This window comes from Spermophilus citellus (genome assembly GCF_964194105.1).
Source record: "Spermophilus citellus genome assembly, chromosome: 2".
In the NCBI taxonomy this organism is placed as follows: Eukaryota; Metazoa; Chordata; class Mammalia; order Rodentia; family Sciuridae; genus Spermophilus; species Spermophilus citellus.
Genome location: NC_138183.1, coordinates 242,345,802 through 242,368,200, shown reverse-complemented (window position 1 = coordinate 242,368,200; position 22,399 = coordinate 242,345,802). Strand labels below are relative to the sequence as shown.

The 22,399-nt window shown below is 38.2% G+C and overlaps 2 protein-coding genes across 2 annotated transcripts; one reads left to right on the top strand and one right to left on the bottom strand.

The window, feature by feature from the left end:
- Window positions 1-97: 97 nt before the first annotated feature.
- Window positions 98-22,399, bottom strand: LOC308641884 (putative olfactory receptor 5AK3; the record flags this gene model as incomplete). Its single annotated transcript, XM_081280464.1, has 3 exons — window positions 98-288; window positions 537-642; window positions 21,809-22,399. 3 exons carry the CDS (start codon window positions 22,397-22,399, stop codon window positions 98-100), a joined length of 888 nt encoding a protein of 295 aa, XP_081136590.1.
- LOC308639206 (olfactory receptor 5AK2-like) lies at window positions 16,515-17,444 on the top strand (the record flags this gene model as incomplete). The annotated part of the gene is made up of 1 exon (XM_081277361.1): window positions 16,515-17,444. One exon carries the CDS (start codon window positions 16,515-16,517, stop codon window positions 17,442-17,444), a length of 930 nt encoding a protein of 309 aa, XP_081133487.1.

The window sequence follows — 22,399 nt, the reverse complement described above, 5'->3', positions numbered from 1 at the left end:
AATGTATTGGTTTAAGATGTGAACATGTCTTCCTATCTTAGAAATGTTAAACTGTGGTAGAACATCCCCACTGGATGCTCTCATGTACTGAACACTTTCACCTCCTGTTTCTCAGGCTGTAGATCAGGGGGTTCAACATGGGAATGACAATGCCATAAAATGCAGAGGCCACTTTCATATTCTCCTGGGCATTCTCAGAATGAGGCTGTAAGTACATGTAAGCAAGGGTGCCATAGAAAATGGTGACCGCTGTCAGGTGGGAGGCACAGGTGGAGAAGGTCTTCCTCCCTGCATCTTGAGCTACCAACCTCCATTCACATATTTATTCCATAAACTATATATTACAAAACTGAGAACATCAAGACAGTGAGGATTTGAGGGAATGGATCTTCTCACTTGTGTCCAGTCTTCACATTTAAAGTGACAGAAACATTCTTTAAAATTTCATTCTGTGGGTTGATTTGTGATAACGGTGTTTGATGTTGGTACAGGCAGTTGCTTCTCTCCCAATAAGCTTGGAAAAGCTATGGCTGTGGTAGAAGATGTAGAAGACATCTTTGGGATGGTGGTCATGATATAAATGTAGAAGATGACCATCAACACAGTAAACATCAAGTTAAATCCCACAAACACAACAAGTAGCATGATACTGACATCAGTGTTGCAGCATGAAGAGTGAGATTTGGGGGACATTACAGAAAATCACTGATGCTGTTGGACTTATAGAAGGACATTGAAACAGTAAGTCCTGTGTGGACAGAGGCATTTATTGAACCAATGAGAATCTAACTGTGAATTGGCTGAGGACTGTTCAAGACAGAATTATGGGACAGAAAAGTGGCTTACAGATGGTTATCTAAGGGTCAACTGCCTTGGCTGGTAACTGACACTGGTTGCCCACTTTGCAAGAACTAATTGCATTACCCATCCTCTTAATGATAAGGACTTGTTTTCTATGATGAAGTTTTTCAGCATCTTGGGATCTGGGATCGATAGCAGTTGTGCAACAGACATCACCAAAGCCAAATGTTGCAAGAAAAAAGTACATGGATATTTGGAGTCTGGAATCTGTCCTAATGAGCAAGGGTTATTCCAGTATTCCCCACCATGGATGTCACGTAGATCATGAGAAATGATGAATAGGACACTCTGAAACTCATCATGTTGGACACCAAATCCCAGAAGGTAGAATTCAGTCACTTCAGTGCTATGTCTTTATGTCATGGCTGCTAAAAACTCTAGAGAGAACCAGGCAAAGAGGGAAAAGAAAAGAGGAAAATCTTTGTGACATTTTACAGTGAATGATTCTTACATTTCACATCACTTTGATTTGGACTTTTCTGACAAACACTCACGAGGGAATTTAGTACTTTCCAAATAATTCTTTCAATATTTTTCACATAATCAGTATAATTCAGCCATTTATTCATTTAAAAATGAAGACCACTGCGTATAATGCTGACTTTTTATGTCGGATTCTAAGAAACGTAGATTAATGTACTTTTCAACTATATTAAACAGGCATCTCTACTTGGATGAGACAGTAAACAAATATGATTTTGTACCTTCTCAGCAGCCAACAGTTTTTCTCAGCCATTTATCATTTTAGTCATAGTTCTGGTTCAAGCTCTTGACATTAATAGAATTAGAGTGAGAAAAATTTTCTGAGCTATGTTCATGGACAATACACCTTTCATCTTTTTTTAAAAAAATCTATCCTTTCAGACAAACAACAATTTTTAGTAGAAATATAACTAAAATATTTCATGGAAATATTGAAATAAAACACTTATTATGAATCAGAAACTTGAATTTAAATGTGCATCTTGTATTTTCAACTGTTAAGTGTGGTGACTGTACTCATGTGGCTTATTGCTGTTTACTGTATGCTGGGCTCCTATGTGCTTGTGTGAAGTGGAATCTGTGTCTCAATGGATTTCATGTTCCTCTAGTTTGATGGCCTGGGATTGTGTGCTTGAACCATTGTCTTTTTGTAACTCCCATCAGAAAAGTTCTCCTTGCAAACTAGGCAATCTTCTCATTTTATATCTATATGAAAAGGATGTTTGAATTTTCCATGGAATTCTTTCTTTTCAATTATGGTGTAGCTTAAGGAAAAGACAGGTGCTAACAATTTGACTAATACATAATGATAGCTTATTTTAACTCATAAGTATTTTTGCATTTTCTATCTAAGTTTTTTTTTTTCTAAGTTTGGTGCTTTGATGCACATATGCCTGATTTTTCATGTGGTGTAGAGTGCCCTTAAACACCCTGTTATTGTCTTTATGGTAACACCCTGATTATTGTGGGATAATGGACCTTGGTATGGCAGGAATTGACTTGGTATCCTTAACACCTGTCTGTACATATATCTTTTTTTCTGGAACAATTGCATACACTTTTATTCAAATTTGCTTGTGTGTGCAAATGATACAATATTCTGGCCAAAGGAACATGGGTAAAAGCTATCTTTAGGCCTGAATCATCTCTTCACTCCCATTCCTATGCAAATAAACCAAATGACTTTGTGCTCCCTTTCTTCCTCACATATTAGCTGGATGTTGACATTCAAGGACACTATGCAAATCCTGTGGTAGGGTGGCCAGATACAATACCAGATGCCAAGTTAAAATTTGAATTTCAGATAAACAACATAATTTTTAGTACCATTAAAACAATTACTGCATAGCCAGAACTCAGTTTTAACTGTGCATCCTGTATTTCCATCTGTTAAGCCTGGTGACTGTATCTGTGTGGCTCATGGTGGTTTACTCTATGCTAATTTCCTGTGTGTGAAGCAGAGTCCCTGTCTTAAAGCATTTTGTGTTCCTGTAGTAGAACACAAGGGAGTAGGTGATTTATACAGAAGAGGAAGTTTTGGGACCTCATGGTCTGGAGCCTGGGAATTTTGAGATGGAGGAGCTACACCAGGTGAGGACTTTCTTACTGTGCCATTCCATGGTAGAAGGTGGAGGGCAGGAAAGAAGGAGAGCAAGAGAGGGCCAAACTGGTTTTTGTGACAAACCACCCTTATTGTAACTAAGCATCTTCCACAATAACATCATGAATTTGCTCATGAAAGCAGATCAGGCCCCAATTACCTGTTATTAGGCCTCACCTCCAACCCTGTGGTGTTGGCAATTCCGTTCCAGTATGAGAACTTTGGAGACACATTCATCCTGCAAAAGTCTCCCTGTTAGCAACATGCTTCTGCCTCTGGATTTTATGTGATGGAGAATTTCTATCATTTTATGTCACTGAAACTTAGGGATTTTTTAAAAAACTACATATAGTCTTACTTTAAATCATTAATATTTCAGTGACACAATACAAAGAATTTTTTTTATTAAAAGGTATAAATGAATGCAGACGTAGCAACAGTTTAAATTTCTATCTGAAAGTAGCTTGGCAAGTGATTGCTCATTTATCAGACCCCAGCAAATAAAATACTGAGGCAGAAATAGAGAAAGCATAGAATCAACTAGGTTTATACTACAGAGTCCTCCAAATGCTGATATCAACAGGAATACTCTGAGAGAGTTGAAGGGAGTGTTAAAAGAATGAGGGTCGATTGAGAGCCTTCTAAGAAGCAAGTTATAGGTTATAACTTTTGGTTACAACGTTTAGGTCAGTAGCTTACCTCTCTGATACCTGAAGAAGAAAAAAGAAAGAGAAAAAAGTCCCTTGGATGAAGTCAAATCTACAAGGAAGAAGGACCATCTTTGAAATGTACAAGCCACCCCCCAAACAAGATATCAATCAATTTTATGTTATTATATGTTATCTTCTATATATTTAGTAAACTTACTTTCATGGTAGAAAGTGAGAAGGTCATTATTGAAGCATGTGTATGTTAGTTAAAATTAGGTATTATCTTAAGTTGGAATTGTACCATGGCTAAAAGTGCGGTTGAATTTCTCCCTAGAATTTTATACATCTTTATTCATGGAAAATGTTGTGTAATAAAGGAACCATTGCAGAGGGGTAGAAAGACACATCCCTAGTTCATCAGTAGACTGCTGCTTCTTCACTCATACCTAAGCAGAGCTCCATCTTCAGGGACAAGATTGGCACCGAAGCCAGTGGTTGATATCAGCTTCTCTGGTTCTTTCAAATATCTGCAGAGACAAGCACGGTGGGATAACTCAACTGATGGAACAGGACACTCTCGTCTCAAATTCAACTTTTAGGGAGGCCTGAGAACAGTAAGTTCTAATGAGCTCCTTCCTCAGGTAAATGTGTTGGAAAGCAGATGAAGAATCCATCCATCCAGAGGGACAATAATTCTCAGAAGCTGGGGTAGGTCAGGTGTCTATGGAAACTGCAGTCTTGATTGGGTGATGATATTTACTTTATCCATTTTACTGTAATCATTTTGATTTCAACGAAGGTGATGTCACATTATGGAGACCCTTTTCAAGCCTGAGGACTAACTCCCTGCCCATCACCCCACAACAGAATGTGTACACTGGGATGAATTGACTCAATGTGAACTATTTTGTTTTTGCATGATGGAGGCATTTCCTAGTCAAAAACAAATGCTGCAAAGAAAGTAGCCCACTACCAGAATATTTTAAATATGCATAGCATGCACTTGGTCTCCATGCTTCTGAACTTTCATCATATTCCCCTACGTGCAGTGGAAAGGAGACAGGCAGCCCTGCGTTTGAATTCCGGTCTTTCCAGTTAATAGAGGCTACGGATGTCACCCCCCTCTGCCTTACTTCCTTCCTCTGTAAAATGGGAGTTATGGAACTCACTTTGAAGTTCATTATGTGACTGTAACAATGTTTGTCCAAAATGATTTAAGAAGTAGGTTTAAATAAATCACAGTAGGTTAACATTGTGGATCAACACACAGCCCCCCAAATGAGATAAATATATGCCTTTAAGGAAAGGTGCCCATGTCATATGGTCAGAAGAGAAAGCAAGGCCTAGAATGATGGTTAGGGTGTGGGCCCTTCTAATAACCAAGCTCTCTCTCCCTCTCCAACTCTTTTGTTCTCATTCCCTTTATTTATTTGTGGGTAAACTTGAGAAATGATACACACTCACTCTTTGATCATTATTATCTGTAGATGTGTTTTGGGTTGAGAGAGAACCTTGCTTTTTAGATCTTTGTAAACTTTGTTTTTTTTGACTTTCACTGTTGAATTTGGAATTCATGACTCCTATTGCTTTAAAAACAAAGATCATTTATTTTTTAATTTATATTGTCCTTGATACTACAACACTTGAATGTGATTTTTTTTTGTTTTCTCTTTGTTTCTTTCCCTTTTGTTTTTTCTTTTATTTTTCATGCTTTTCTGTGGGCTGCTTGAACATACTTTAGAATTATGGTATGATTTATCAAGTGTTTACACGGGTAGCTCTATGTGTACAGCTACATATTTATTGTCATATTTTACTGTTAAGTGGCATAGAGACCTTACTTTCTTTTATATCCCTGACTCCCATTATTATTATTACTATTATTATTATATTTAGTTCTGGGAATTCAACCTAGGGGCACTTCACCACTGAGCTACACCCCCAGCACTTTATTATTTTTAAATTTTGAGACAGAGTCCCACTAAACTGCCGAGGGTCTCATCTGATCGCTCAAACTTACAAATCCTTCTTTCTCAGCATCCTGAGTTGCTGGGATTACAGGTGTGGGAGTACCACTGCACCTGGCCAATTTTTAATATGATCATGTTAAATATTTTCCCCAGGTACATTGAGAACCATATCAGAGAGTGCTGAATTTTTCAACAACACTCCAGATTAATTTAGGAAATTCAAGAGGAGGATGTTTCCATGCTCTCTCATCTTTTCTGATATTCCAAGATTGCTTCTCTGATGACAATTCGGAGGAGAAGTTTGGCAGAATGGATGGAGAAACACTGTGTTATTATACGCTGTGAACAGAGAGTCACTTCAAATACCATGATATATGTAGGTCAAAAGTAAAAGGAAGGAAATGAAAAGCCCTACAAACATTGATCAAAAGATTGAAAGGGTGGCTATGTCAAATATCAGATAAAGCAGACTTCATAGCAAAGAGAATTAGCAGGAACAGAGAGAGATGTTATACTATGGTACACTTATTGATCCACCAATAAGAATTAGCAGTTCTAAATGTTCAGGCACTAAACAAGAGAGCAAAAACTGAAAAGAGTGAAGAGTAGAAAAGATAATCCACAATTATTATTAGGGAATTTGATAGAACCTCTAGACAAAGATCAGCAAAGAGAGACCTCACTCTCAACTGATAGAATTTTCATAACATTTGTAGGACATTCTACCTAACATGAGCAGAATACACATTTTTCAAGCATGTATCAATTTTTTATTGAGACAGACCACATCTGACCACATCAAAATTTTGTATTTAATTTAAAATATTTGAAATCATACAGTATGTGTGCTCTGAACATGATGAAATTGAGCCAGAGACCAATAGTAGGAAGAGAAAAGAGATTTCTCTTGTTATGGTTTAGATATTAGACGTCTCTCAGAAGCTCACGTGTGAGACAATGCAAGAACATTCAGAGGTGAAATGATTGTGTTATGAGAGCCCTTAACTCAATCAGTGAATTAATTCCCTAATTGGGATTAACTGAGTGGTAACTGAAGGCAGGTAGAGTGTGGCTGGAGGAGGAGGTGGGTCACTGGGAGATTGCCTTTGGTGTATATATTTGGCGAGCTGAGCTTAGGCTCTCTCTGCTTCTTGATCATCCCATGAGCTGCTTTCCTCTGTGTGCTTTCCTCGCCGTGATGTTCTGACTCACCTTGAGCCCCAAGGAATGAAGCTGGCTGTCTATGGACTGAGACCTCTGAAACTCTTTCTCCTCTGAAATTGTTATTGTCAAGTCTTTTAGTCACGTCAGTGAAAAAGCTGACTAAAACATTTCTATAAAGTGGAAAAAGAAATAACTCATTTCTAAATAAAACATGGGTCAATGAGGAAATCTCCAGGGAAATGAGAAATATTGAACTGAATGAAAGCAAGATTGCCATATACCAAAATTTATGGGATATAGCTAAAATAGTGCTGAGAGAGAAAAGTACATCCTGAAAGCTTAAGGTAGAAAAGAGAAGAAATCTCAACTCCATTGTCAAAGCTTTCAGCCCAAGAAACTAGGAAGAGAACAAAATAAACATAACACAAGCAGAGGAATAGAAAAATAAAGCTGAGAGTAGGAACAAATGACATGGAGCAGAGAAAAACCACATGGAAAAAAATTCAATGAAAAATTAGGTGGTTTTGTTGAGGAGATCACTAAAATTGATGATGTTCTAGTAGATCTGATAAAGAAAAAAGAGAAAAAAAGCACAAATACCAAAAAAAAAAAAAAAAGAAAAAGAAAAAAACCCAATAAAGGAATGCTATGAACAACCCACACACATAGATTTGAACAACTCAAAAGAGAAGGATGAACTCACTGAAAAGTAAAAACATGACTAACTCAATATGAAATCAATAATCAATCGTTAAGAACATTGAATGTATAGTTTTAAAATGTTCCCATCAAAATCCCCTAAGGAATTCATCAAAACTTAAGGGAGAATTAAACTCTATGTGGAAAGAACACTTCCCAACTTAATCTGATATGAGAGCTACTCTCAGGTAGGAGATAGGGCATGGGGTTCTGGGCTCTATATAGGGTCCCTCCGCCCCACCCAACACACTCTCTGGAAATCCTTCCTGTGAAGGGAAACTAGGCCATCTTGTGGTTAAAGGGAGGAAGCTAGATGAGCACAAGAGGAATTCAAGACTCTGAAGGACAAGTCCCTGATCCTGGGTATGGGCAAGAGCCCAAGGGACTGACCTGAAGTTAATTTGTTGCTAGTTAACATATCATTAGCCTTGTATCTTGGTTCCCCCTCCCCAACCCTGCATTTTCCTAGACGGTGGTGGGGAAGAAACTTATGCATGGACAGTAGACAAGAAATTATGTCAAATTCAGCTGTCAATCAAAGTGCCACCAACCCCAGATCCACCCAGGAGAGAATGGGAGAACTAACACAGACCAGTGAAAGTGAGCTCCACTGTGTAGACAGGGCCTTAAGCTACTTCGAAGCTCAGCCCACTCTGCTGTCCTGGGTGTTTTCTTTCATTTTAATAAACCTTTGCCTTGCTTGCCAACCTCTGGCATCTTGCTCAATTCTTTGTTCAAGACACCAAGAACCTGGACCTGGGACCCCCTGGGTGGTCCTCCCTGTGAGCTGGTAACACTCTGATAACAATACCAGATAAAGACAGTATAAAAAACTACTGTCCTGTATCTTTTATCAACATAGAAGCAAGATTCCTTCCTAAAATATCAGCAATTCAGAATACACACACAATTATGTACATCACCAGGTGTGCATTACCATCGTGTTGAAAGCTTGGTTCAGTAAAAGAAAATCTGGATCAGGCAAGTTTAGGAAAAAAAATTCAACACCTATTCATGATTTTTAAAAAGGCTCAATGTTGGAGGAGTCACAATATCTGATTTCAAAATATGCTACAGAGACATAGTTTAAAAAGGAGCATAGTTCTGTCAGAAACACAAACATGTAGACCAAGAAATAGAATCGAGGATACAGAAAGAAGCCTGCACAACTACAGCTACTGTCATCTAGTTATGGAGAAAGGTAGTAAAAGCACGTGTTGGAGAAAAGACAAATGGTGCTGGGAAAATTGGCTATCCATAGGTAGAAGAATTAAATTAGATCTCTCTCTCCCTGTAAAAAAGTGAATTCCAAATGAATATCAAAGACCTATGTATAAGACCAGAAATTTTGAAACTGCCAGAAGAAAACAGGGAGAACACTTCCAGATTATATGCACACAAAAAAATTTCTTCCTGAATAGACTCCAGTAGCTCAGAAAATGATAGCAAGAATTGACAAATAGATGATATCAAATTAAAAAGCTTCTGCACAGTAAAGGCAATAATTAACAAAGTGAATAGACAGCCTACAGAATGGGGAAAATCTCTGACAGGTACTCTTCCAACAAGGAATGAATATCCTGAATGTATAAAGCACTAAAAAACCTAACACCAAAACCAAATGCAAATACAAACAAACAAAAACAAAAACAAAAAACAACAAAAAACCCCCAAACAAGCATGCAATATATGGGAAATGAACTAAACAGACTCTTCTTTAAAGAAGAAGTACAAATAGGTAATAATTATATGAAAAAAATGTTCAACATCGTTAGTCACCAGGGAAATGCAAATTAAAAATACATTAAAATTCCATCTCAGCTCAGCCCAGTCAGAATGGAAATTATCAAGAGAACAAACAGCAACAAATGCTGGTGAGAATGGGAGGAAAAAAGAACCCTTAGACATTGTTGTTGGGAATGCAAATTAGCATAGCTAATGTGGAAATCAGCATGGGGATCCCTCAAAAAACTAAAAACAGAACTGCTGTTATGATCCAGCAATACCACTCCTTGGTATATATAAATGCACACCCATGTTTATCATGACAAACTTCACAATAAGCAATTTACAGATTGCAAAAGGAAAATGTGGTGTATATATATATATATATATATATATATATATATATATACACACACACACACATACATACACACACACAATGGTGTTTTACTCAACCATAAAAAAGAATGAAATTATGTCATTTGCAGGAAAACAGATGGAACTGGTTATCACAATGTTGAACAAAATGAGTCAGACACGTAGGAAAAAAAGCATCATATATCTTCTTTCTAAGGTGGAAGCTAGAGGGGCAAAACAAAACAAAACAGGAAGACAAGGGACACCATCAAAGTAGAAATAGAACATGAAGGTAGAGGAAGGGGACCAGGAGGAGGGAACATGGGTTTGTATTCCAGAATGAAACTGGCCAAATTGTTTTTGTGTATGTGTGGATATGCCACAATGAAATCCATTATTCTGTAGTAATTAATGTGCACAAATAAAAATCACAATAAAATTCTGATCACAGAAATCAATGCTTCTTCCACCCTATAGCCCAAGATTCCTCAGGCCTCTACCATTATCATATGCAAAGCTGCTTCAATTTTCGATATTCAGAACAGCAGTACCTAACCTTCAGTCCCAGTATCTGCCTTAGTCAGTTTCAGCTTCTATAACAAATAACAAATAGTCTGTGTGGCTCATAAATAATGGACATTTATTTCCCACAAGTCTGGAGGCTGGAATTCTGAGGTTAGGGTAGCTGCTTGACCAGGTTCTGGGGAGGGCCCTGTTTTGGGATGCACTCTGCCAAATTCTCATGGTATCTCCATAGAGCAGGGAGCAGAGAGGGAAAGAAATGGGTCCTGTGACACTTACAAGGGCACAGATTCCATTCATTAGCTCCAACGTTCTGACCTCTTCAAACTATGACTGCCTCTCAAACCTTTTAATATCATCACCTTGGTGGGTAGGATTTCAACATTCTGTCTATAATGCCAGAGTTTTATGAGATATTCTAGTGAATTATCAAATCTGAGGGGGATTGTGGAAGCCCCCAAATTTGTAGCCTGTAGGTCTAAAAGAAATGTGGCCATGGGGACTCCAAAACTTTGGGATGTGTCTGAACTAATATCAGTTCCATGGGAACTGTTCTCTCCTACTGTGCAGTCCACTGAACTTTTTTTTGAAGGTGGTCATCTTGGGAAACAGAGAACAGCAGCAAGAAGAGTGAGCAAATGCAGGAATGAGTGGGAAAAAAAAAAGGAAGAAAAGAAGAAAAAGAAACCCCAATGAGAAAAACACATAGAAAAAGTTGTTCTCTCTAGAGAGAAAGCTTACATTTTAGTCAGTAAAAATAACAGTGAACATTGTTTATCCAATTCCATCTCAACGCCTGGAACCTCATATCCTCAAGAGAGTGAGCCCTGATCCCTGAGGCCCCAGCTGTCTCCTCCCTGGTGGGGAATCCCTCAGAGAGACCTCGGTGGGCAATCAGCTGTGCCAGCTGCAGAAACAGAATCTGGAGGCAACAGTGATGTAAAGAAAAGGCAAATTTCACTTTCAACATCTGCTGTGCATCACTGTGGTGGGTGCAGTTAATGGTGGAGCCAAGGGTCAGAGCCCATGTTACGGGAGTCACTTCATCCCTGGTGATAGGATGGGAGCAGAGTGAGTAAACTGCATTGGGCTGAGAGTTGCCTAGGAGGGATGTGAATGAACGAATGATTGAATGAAAGGAAGACCAGGAGATGCACTCCCTGTCCTTTGCATGGGATTTTGAGACCAACTAATGAGAAGCTGAGGTCAATGTAACAAGGTTACAACGAACATCATTGTCTTCTAACTAGTTCCATATTCCTCATTTTACAGAGGAAGAACTGAGGCTGAAGACAGATGAATTCTTGGTCTCTGAGGTGGTGGAACCAGAATTCCAACCTAGGTCAGTCTGTTTATTTCCAATGCACAACTTAAAAGACGCTTCAGAAGCACTGTGATGCAAAAGAGGGTAAACTGTTAAAAAACACTCAAGTGATTGACTATCCTTTCCATAGCATTCCTTTGATTATCAAATACCCTCATCAAGATGGACCAAAGAATTTCACATTGAGTAAAACCTTCCATAAGAGACCAATCTCTGTGTGTGTGCCTCTCTTTTCTTTAACTCTTGAAAAATGCCCCTGGCAGTGGCATATCCTTCTATTTGAATTCAGAATGATCAGATTATTTCATTGTTACAGAATTATTCCACTCTGTTATTTCTCCAGATACTCAGAGCACCAGATAAGCCCACATCAGTGACAGGCTTAGCTGGCTCTATTCCCATCACTAGAGGCACATCCACCTCTACCCCCAATCACTCCATATGTGGAGCCAGCACAGCTCTTCTTGGCCTTACTGACCTCTGAGCGAGGCTGACTTCTGCCTCTTGTCTTCATTACTCAGGGTTCCATAAGAGAGATTCATCCATGTAGATGTCATGGCACCGTCTCCTGAATTTTCACTAGGTATGTAGTAAAGATGACTATTGTTTCTATGACAGACAATGCTGCCAAGAACATTCTTAAGTGTATGTACATATTTGTATATATGTATATTTATAAATACACACATGTATTTGTGTATTACCGTATTTATGTGATCATTAATCTTTCTAGAACATGTATCTATCCTGGAAACTCTGAGCCATAGAGAAGCATGTTCAATTTTACTAGTATTTCTAAATTGTCTTCAACATTACTGTACTCATTTACTTTCTGAACAGACAAATATGATTTACTGTGGGATCACATTGTGTCCAAAACTTGGTAATTTAAATCCATGAGTATGAAATTATAATTCAATTCAGTATTCTTATGCAGTTTTCTGATTACTAGTGAGCTGGGGGGTCTCTTCACATTTCCTTCATTTACTTTTTTTGGGGGAAGAGGATTGAGCCCAAGGGGCTGTAGCACTGGATGATATCCCCAGAACTTTTTATTTATTTATTTTTCAAGTTTTGAGACAGGGCCTCCCTAATTTGACCAGACTATCTTCCAACTTGAAACCCTTCTAGCTAAGCCTCCTGGGTTGCTGGGTTTACAGGTTCCGACTACTTGCATGGCATCTTTTCATATCTCTATTGTACATTTAGGTTTTCTTCTATAAATCTTTTTTTTTTCGCAGGGGTAGGGGTACAGAGGATTGAACTCAGGGGCACTTGACCACTGAGCCACATCCCCAGCCCTATTTTGTATTTTATTTAGAGGCAAAGTCTCACTGAGTTGCTTAGGGCCTTGCTTTTGCTGATGCTGGCTTTGAACTTGTGATCTTCCTGCCTCATCCTCTGGAAATGCTGACTTTACAGTTACCATCATGCCTGTTTATAATTCTCTAATTCATGTCTTTTTTGAATTTTCCAATTAGATTTATTTATAGAAACTATTTATAAATACTAAATACTAATCTTTGACATGGATGAGTTGCAAACAAGTTTGCCAGATTAAATTTCCAGTGAACATCAATTCCTTTCTGTTTTATAATATTGGCTTTAAATAGAGATGAGTTTTCAAGTTTTATCATTTGTACGTTTATGTCTTGTGTCAATATTTTTTTCTACATAAGCTAAGTCATACATATTCAGCAATATTTTACTCTCAAAACTATAATTTTAAAATCTGTAACCCACTTGGAAACAATTTTGGTGAAACATAAAGAAGGAGTCTAATTTTTTATATATACAGATAAGCACCAAAGAATATTGCACTGTTTTCATTGATGTACATGTTCATGTTTTTATACATCAGGTTTCCACAGACAAATCAGTCTGTTTATGACTTTCTTTCCTCAGTTTCACTGGCCTATTAGTCTACCCTAAAGCCAGCTCCACAGAGTTCTTATAAATTTCTTTATAATAACTTCTGATATCTGGTAGGGCAAATTCTGTTCCACCTTATTTTCCTTTAAAATTCCACATAAAAATATTAGGATGAACACAAAAATTTCTCAAGTATTTGACTAGAATTCCTAGAATCTATAGATCAGTTTGGGGGAAATGTGGTGTTTGTAGTACTGAGTTCTTATCCATGAAAATGGTCTATGTCTTGGTCTTCTTCAAACTGTTAGACAAAGTTTTATTTCCTTAATAAGTATCATGACACACTCTTTTGGATTTACACTTACATAAATTATATTTATTGTCATCACATGTATTTTTTGAAATAGTTTTCCCCCTTTTTTCTAGAAATTGTAATAGCGTTTTGCATATTAGCTCAATATCATGTGACTTTCTGGTCTACAAATTGATCTGGCAGTTCTTTACAGTTTTTCATGCAGAAAATTTCATCATCTCCAACTAATAATAGTCATAGTTCTTCCTATAACTGTAGTGGCTTTCAATTATTTTGTGTGTCTTTTCTTGTCCTGGTTAAAGACTCAAGAAAAACATTGAGTAGGTTCGTTATAGTAGGCATCTGGTTCTATCCTTCATTTATGGCCAGTGCTTCACAGGACTGATTAGCAATGAGGGTGTTTGGTACAGCAGTGTGGTAGATCACACATATCAAGGCAACACAGCTCCCCTCTAACTCTATTTTGCTATCATGAAAGTGTTTAATTTTATCATAATTTTTGGTATCTGCTGAGAGGATCATATGGCTTTCCCACATTAATGTGGTGGCCTGGCAAATTAGGTCAATGAGATTTTCAATGTTAAAAATTCTTCCATCCTGGGATCAATGTCACTTGATCTTGATTGCTGATGGAAAGTGCATTTTCCTTGCTTCTGATGTTTGTTTCCTGTAAGAGGACTTCAATTTGTGAAATCAAGTCCTCCTCCTCTCCATCTTATGGGTTCTGTTTCTAGAAAGGTGAAATGGCATGTTTGATTGGTGAATCAGAGAAGAACATCCTGGCATGCTCTGCTTTGCCTTTACCCGCTTGGAGCATCTGGCTTACTAAAGCCCATGACCCTGCACCCTGAGGTGCTCCCCTGCAATGCTTCAGAGAAAAGACAAATCATTTTTGCCAAGACTGAGTTGGTAAGTCTACTATGTTGATTGGGAGCAAGTAATTTGCTTAATAAACCTGAAGTTTAACCCAGCTGCCTAAAGATAATAGTATAGTCTCTCTATATGCACTTTCTTTTATTTCTCAATTGGATTAAAAAACCTGAGAAGGGAAGAGAATAAATACTGAAGAGTCCTTTGTCCCCAGCAATCACTTATTTACTACATGACTGGATTTGGTGAGGTTTTTTTTTGTTTTTTTTTTCAAAGTTGTTTACATTTCCATTCACAAATGAATGGGTTTTAATTTTCCTTTTCCTCTTATATTACTTTTGTGTTGAGGCTATATTAACATCATGAAATGACTCAGAAAATGTTCTGACAATTTTTGAGAGAATATTATGCAATATGGGAGGTAATCCATAAATGTTTGGTAAAAATTGCTTACAACAGATGAATTGAGTGTTTTGTGTGTTATTTTTAAAGAGCAAATTTAATACTTAAATTTTTATATATATCTGACACATGCATACATGCAAGCTTGCACACACACATTATCACTCTTAAGAGGATTTAAAAAATAAAGAATGAAAGAACATAAAAGAACAAGTGTCAACTTATATTTATGGTACAAAATATCATGATTCACAGACACCATGTACCAGCAACCAAATATAAAAGGGAAAATAACTTGTATCACAGGATTTGACTCTCAGTAAAATGACTTAGAAACACGAATGGACCTCATTGTAGTTCTTCTTTAGAAACAAACCATGATTCAAAAATGAGAATTATTATGTAACATTGCTGTTTTCCTAATTTTTTTAGGAATTTTTTAAAAAAATTTAGGATTTAATGATTTCTGGCTCATAAAGGACAACATAGAAAATGTTAATTTAGACAGAATGTGAGAAAGAGCAGATGAGAGATTCAAAAGAAGGCTAGATAAAAGTATCTGCATATCAACTCAGTAGAAATATTGGCAAAAATAAAAATTTTAATGAGAAAGTAGAACACCCAACATTTAGTGAGAAGTAGAACACAAAAATCTTTGACTATTGGACAATGATCAGATTATTTTGTAGTTAAGGAAAGAAAATGAAAATAAGGCACTGTGTGACACCAGTGACCACAAGAGAGTGAGTATGTGGGGCCCGTGTGCAGGTAGCTACAGTGTGCACAGGGGCTTCCACCAGAAGGTGAAGTGGCCACACTTGGGCGGAGTGAATGTATGTGTCAGGCCCTCAGACTCAATGGTGGTGTTTCCAGGAATACATCACAGAGAAATGTTCACACTGAGGTATTTGCAATAAGACTAGTTGCAGGCGATCTGCTCTTCATCTCTAGCAGAGGACACAGGTAAATGGAGACAATGGACAACACAGAGCACACCTGTCCAGGGGCGGTCTGTGGACCATCATTGCACCGGGGACTCCATTACCTGGCCATGGTGAGATAAGTGCAGAAAGTGACCGTGCACGTTTAACACTACTAAAGAATTTTGACAATGCTGACGTTGGGGTCGAAAACACATTAATAATTTAAAAAGAAACAATCCATTTCCATAGATACATTAAAAACATTTTTACAGAAAACTGTATGTGACCATGAGCCCATGTTAGTCACAGTGGAGTTGGTGGGTAGGGAAAGGGGTAAAATGGGAAAATGGGCATAAATTAGAGCAAGATCATATACAACTATCTGGGCAGGCTAAGGTTTTCAGATATGACAATTTATATTTGGGTAAATGGTATTTTCACTAAAATATAGAGAACGTTTTTAAAAAGCGTAAGTGAATAAAAGCCAGCATATTTTATGTGCCTTAACTGATATATTTAGGAAACATCAATCACTTCCTGAGAGCTCAGCTGATGCTCAAATAGCCATTTCACTAAAATACACAGGCAATTATCTGTGCTGAGCACCAAGTTTCAGCCTGTAAATTCAAGTCCATTATGTCACAGAAATACGCTCTGAGCCCACTGTGGAACCCAATGTTATACCATTTTCACATCCACATTAAGAGAATCACAGGGTTGTCCCTTTTCTGCTCTTGTCTCTTTGCCACTTTACACATGCTGTTTAATCTTTAGCAACCATGGGACACAATAATGGCACTGAAGTGACTGAATTCATTCTGCTGGGATTTGCGGGTCAACACGAGTTTTGGCACATCCTCTTCATGGTATTTCTGGTGACCTATGCAGCCACCTTACTAGGCAATGTGGGGATGATCCTCCTCATCAAGAGCCACTCCTCCCTTCACACCCCTATGTACTTTTTCCTCCAACACTTGGCTTTTGTGGACCTCTGCTATGCCTCTGCTATCACTCCCAAGATGCTGCAGAATTTCCTGTGCAACAAACAATCCATCTCCTTCACAGGATGTCTGGTGCAATTGCTGGTCTATGGTACTTTTGTAACCAGTGACTGCTACATCCTGGCTGCGATGGCAGTGGACCGATATGTGGCCATCTGTAACCCACTGCACTACCCAACTGTCATGTGTCGGAGACGCTGCATTCAGCTGCTGCTGGGTTCATACTTCATGGGTTTCCTGAATGCCTCTGTAAACACAGGTTTTACTTTCTCGTTGAACTTTTGCAAATCCAATGCAATTAATCACTTCTTCTGTGATGTACCTCCAATCCTTGCCCTGTCATGCTCCAGTATCCACGTCAACATCATGGTACTGACTGTCTTTGTGGGGTTTAACTTGACATTCACTGTGCTGGTCGTCATCTTTTCCTACTCATGCATCCTGGCTGCCATCCTGAGGATATCTTCTGCTGCAGGCAGGAAGAAAGCCTTCTCCACATGTGCCTCCCACCTGACAGCAGTCACCATTTTCTATGGGACTCTCTTGTATATGTATGTACACCATGGGACCAATAGATCTCAAGAACAGGAAAAAGTGGCATCTGTGTTTTATGGTATCATAATTCCCATGTCAAACCCTCTCATCTACAGCCTGAGAAACCAGGATGTGATAAAAGCCCTAAAACACGTAGGAAATAAGAGCTTCTAGCTTGAAACATGATTTCTATGTCTGCAGGATCTAACAAGAAGGCCAAAGGGCTCTTACTATTCAATCAAGTGATGAGGCAAATGTTTCTGAATAAAAATCTATTCCTTAACTATCAACAACACCTAAAAGATGCCAAAAATCAGTTGATTACATAATTGAATTTCTAATAATATGTTTCCTAGAAAACAGCCATCTGAAAATAAGTGATAAGTTTTTGCTATTGCCTTTGTACACTTTGATGAGCCTCTTGATATATCTGGCATTAAATTAATTAAAGATAACATAATCAATGCTATTTAAATGCTGCTTCTGTTGCACTATGAAGATTCACCTAGGGAAAAACCTGTTTGGTCTTTACAAAGTACTTGCCTTTTCTTCTCTTTTGATCTTGTCTTCAGAATAAAAATAGCTCTTGTTTTTCTCTCAATATCTATCTTATTATTATGAAGTCAAATTTAGAGGGCATTTCTTCAGATAATATGTACCTACAGAAGAGTCGGACCAAGAGGACAATAGGGTGGATCATCACACATATGGAGGAAAAAGGAATGAAATCCACCCTCTCCTGTCCTTTTTTCTTAACAAATTAGGAATCTGACACTGAATTCAGGAAAATCTGGTATATGTCAGCATTATCAATGTTAAAATGTACCTTGAATCTTCAACTCTCTTCCACTATCGGTGTATGTCTTAGGAAAACAAAATCCAATGCAGACGAGACTCATTGCCCAAACTCCAAAATTGAGAACAGATACAAGAATCCAGGATTAAATCTGGAAGTCAAGTATGCTCTCAGAACATGGTATTCTCAACAGCCGGAGGAAAAACGAAAGGATTAAGCACACACTCATCCTATTTACAGGAAATGTAAATTAACAGGCTGAGAACCCTTGTTGCAATTGTGTTTTGGTATTTTCTCTGGTTAGTTAAACCACTGGGAGGTGTCAGTGGGGTCATTTTTCACCACCTTCCCATTGTTTCCAGAAACTTCACTGAGATAGAAACAGTGGGTGGTCAACCAACCATCACCCAAATGTGCCAAGGGGATTCAAATGATTCCCAACCATGAAGCAGGGTGCATCACAGTAGAGAAGTCCCCAAATCAGTGAAGTCCGGTCTCATATGATGATGCTGGTATCCTGTCCATCCTTCCCCCTGTTGAGAGAAATCTTAATTTTACTCTGAAATGTAAGTAAATCTCTAAAAATGAAGTACAAGTTTGATCTTTTCCATGCTGGACCATCCTCATGGAGGGAACGTCAGGAAGTTTTCCCATCCTGATATTCTCCTAATACAATTGTTCTTAGAGATAATGGCTGTCAATGTCCTTGCTCAGAGGAACTGGACTGCTCAGAGGTGGGAAATATTCTTAGTCAATTTCTGTTCCAAATTAGTTATATTCAACATTTATAAACTAGAAATACATTAAATAAAGGACAAAAAAATAAGGCAATAGTTATAGCAAATTAACCTGTTCCAGCCCATGACAGACCACATTAAGAAAAAGTTTATTTTATAGAAAAATAATTAGATATAATTAATGAAATTGATCAAGTTCATATTTAGGGACTTTAGTTTGTTTTAAAAAGCATGGATAAACCATGTCTAGAGTTGAAAAGTTCAGTTTTTTTTTAACTTCTGCAACACATGCTTAGAAATTAGGCCTTATCATAGGAGGCATTTGGGAGGGCATTTGTAGTTTAATATGAACTTTGCTAAATGAGCCCGAGTATGGATTAGGGGAAGAGGGAATTTCTCTAGGTTTCTGCCACTTTGAAAGTTAAAAATCATGTAAGCCAGCCTTTGGTTGAACAAAGTTTGCAAATATCTCTAAGAATTTACAAAACCATTTTAGAAGCTACATTTTAAGCTACAGTGGTCAAACAAAATTTATGACTCTACAAATACTAGAATTAATAAGCACAAATAGGATAAAATAATTAAGCCTACCTTTCAAAAGATGATAAAATTATTGTAAGTTGAGAAGAAATTTTTTTTTTATTTTACATAAACTTAGCTTATAATCACTATTTTTAAATGATACAACTCACAAATCTAAGGCCTCATTCTTTGCAGCAAAAACGAAATGTGGGATTTTCTTTTCTTTTCATTTTATTGTTTGCTATCTTTTAAAGAAAAATAATGCTTGGGGAAGCAGGAAATACAGAAACGAGAGGATAGTTAGCTTCACAGTACGGAAACAAATTAGAGAGCCTGGTGGAAGATGATTTTCTGTCAGGAAGTACTGATCACCAAAAGTTATACAGAAGATACAAAATAGCAACTACTATGCCATCATAAGGAAAGAAGGAATTGATTACAATTCAGGAGCTACAGCACCTATCTGTGGGCCTGAAAGTTATCATGGACCAGAAAACACTGACGTAAGGTGACCCCATGTAGGGCACGGCTGAAGAAGGAAGGCTTCACGGTAATTTACGTGAAGCAAGCTAACAAAGCTCAAAAACTAGCCCAGTGCCACTCACAGACATTAATATAAAATCACAAAATAACCATAGCAACACAAAAATAATGGCAGCACAGTGAAAAGAAAATTGTCTCAAAACTAGCAACTCAAAGCAGGAGTTCTTCCATAGGACCACAGAATACTTGAGTATTAGAAAATCTACTATAATAGTTCCTTCAAGAGATATCTGCGCTCCTGTGTTTATTGCAGTATTACTCACAATAGCCAGGACATCAAACAATGTAAAGTCCACCAAGGGGTAAGTGCACGGAGAAAATGGGGCACAAGCACCCCTCCACACACATATATGCACAATGGAACATTATTCAGTCTTTAAAAAGAAGGAGATCAACCATTCCTGACAATATAGGCAAACCTGCAGAACAATATCTGAATGAAATAACTCCAACACAAAAGACACTGCCTTTGCCTTCTCTGAGCAAAGGCATTTACAGCCGTTATGTTTAAGAATAATTGCTTTGTGAATGGGAACCACTTGGGTTCACTGGGTACATTTGGGTGATGATTGGTTGACAACCCCATTGTTACGGTCTCAGTGAACTTTTGGGAAACACTGGGAAAGGTGACCAACAATGTCTCTTATCCATGATCCCACTGACACCTCCCTGTGGTTTAACTGGCCAATGAAATACCAGAACAGAATTACAAGGAGAGCTGTCAGCCTTTTACTTTACACTTCCTGTACACTATAGGAGGGTGTGTGCTTGATCCTTCTTTTCTTAGCCCCCAGCTGTTGAGAATACCATGTTCTGAGTGCATACTTGACTTCTGGATTTAAGCTTGAACTCTCTCCTCATTGTTTTTGAAGACTGGGTGATATAAAGCATCAAGATTTGGGTAAATGAATCTGCTCTGCACTAAGTTTTGTTATCCTAAGAAGTACAGCTTTCATCACAAAGCTAGAGAAAGCCAGTTAGAGATTCAAGTTGCACTTATCAATCATACAGCCAATATGCACCGGATCTTCCTGACACCGATGTCAATTTCCTATTTTGTTAAGAAACCAGGAGAGCATGAATATCAAATGCCTTGATATCTGTGAGGATTTCCCTGTTTCCCTGTCTGCTCCCAGTCTTGTTTTCTGTACCTATTATCCAAAGAAACAGCCTTTAACATTTTTGTTTCAAATAAAAACCTAGATAGCTAGAGATAAATACCAGGAGTTATTTTTCATTTTAAAGAAGGGATATACTTCTTTTTCTTATGTTTCTCTTAGTGTATTATACATGATGGTTGGGTTTATTTTGACATAATCATATAGGCATGGAAGTGAATTTGCTCCATTTCAGTCCCCAGTGCTTCCCCCTTCCCTTCTATCCTCTTATTCCCCTTCATCTTACTCTATTGGTTAATTACTTATTGGTAATCAGTGTATTATAGATACACATAAAGGTGGAATTCACCTGGGTATATTTATACAGGTATATAGCCTAATTTTGTCAAATTTATTCCACATTTCTTCTCCTTTCCCAACTCTCTTTATCCCCCTTTACTCTAAGAGGAGATGTGTTTTCCTAGAGGAAAAGTGGAATAAAGTCAATGAAGCTCTTATTTCCTATGTGTTTTAGGGCTTTTATCACATCCTGGTTTCTCAGGCTATAGATGAGGGAGTTTGACATGGGAATTATGATACCATAAAACACAGATGTCACTTTTTCTTGCTCTTGAGATCTATTGGTCCCATGGTGTACATACATATACAAGAGAGTCCCATAGAAACTAGTGACTGCTGTTAGGTGGGAGGCACATGTGGAGAAGGCTTTCTTCCTGCCTGCAGCAGAAGATATCCTCAGGATGGCAGCCAGGATGCATGAGTAGGAAAAGATGATGACCAGCACAGTGAATGTCAAGTTAAACCCACAAAGACAGTCAGTACCATGATGTTGACGTGGATACTGGAGCATGACAGGGCAAGGATTGGAGGTACATCACAGAAGAAGTGATTAATTGCATTGGATTTGCAAAAGTTCAACGAGAAAGTAAAACCTGTGTTTACAGAGGCATTCAGGAAACCCATGAAGTATGAACCCAGCAGCAGCTGAATGCAGCGTCTCCGACACATGACAGTTGGGTAGTGCAGTGGGTGACAGATGGCCACATATCGGTCCACTGCCATCGCAGCCAGGATGTAGCAGTCACTGGTTACAAAAGTACCATAGACCAGCAATTGCACCAGACATCCTGTGAAGGAGATGGATTGTTTGTTGCACAGGAAATTCTGCAGCATCTTGGGAGTGATAGCAGAGGCATAGCAGAGGTCCACAAAAGCCAAGTGTTGGAGGAAAAAGTACATAGGGGTGTGAAGGGAGGAGTGGCTCTTGATGAGGAGGATCATCCCCACATTGCCTAGTAAGGTGGCTGCATAGGTCACCAGAAATACCATGAAGAGGATGTGCCAAAACTCGTGTTGACCCGCAAATCCCAGCAGAATGAATTCAGTCACTTCAGTGCCATTACTGTGTCCCAT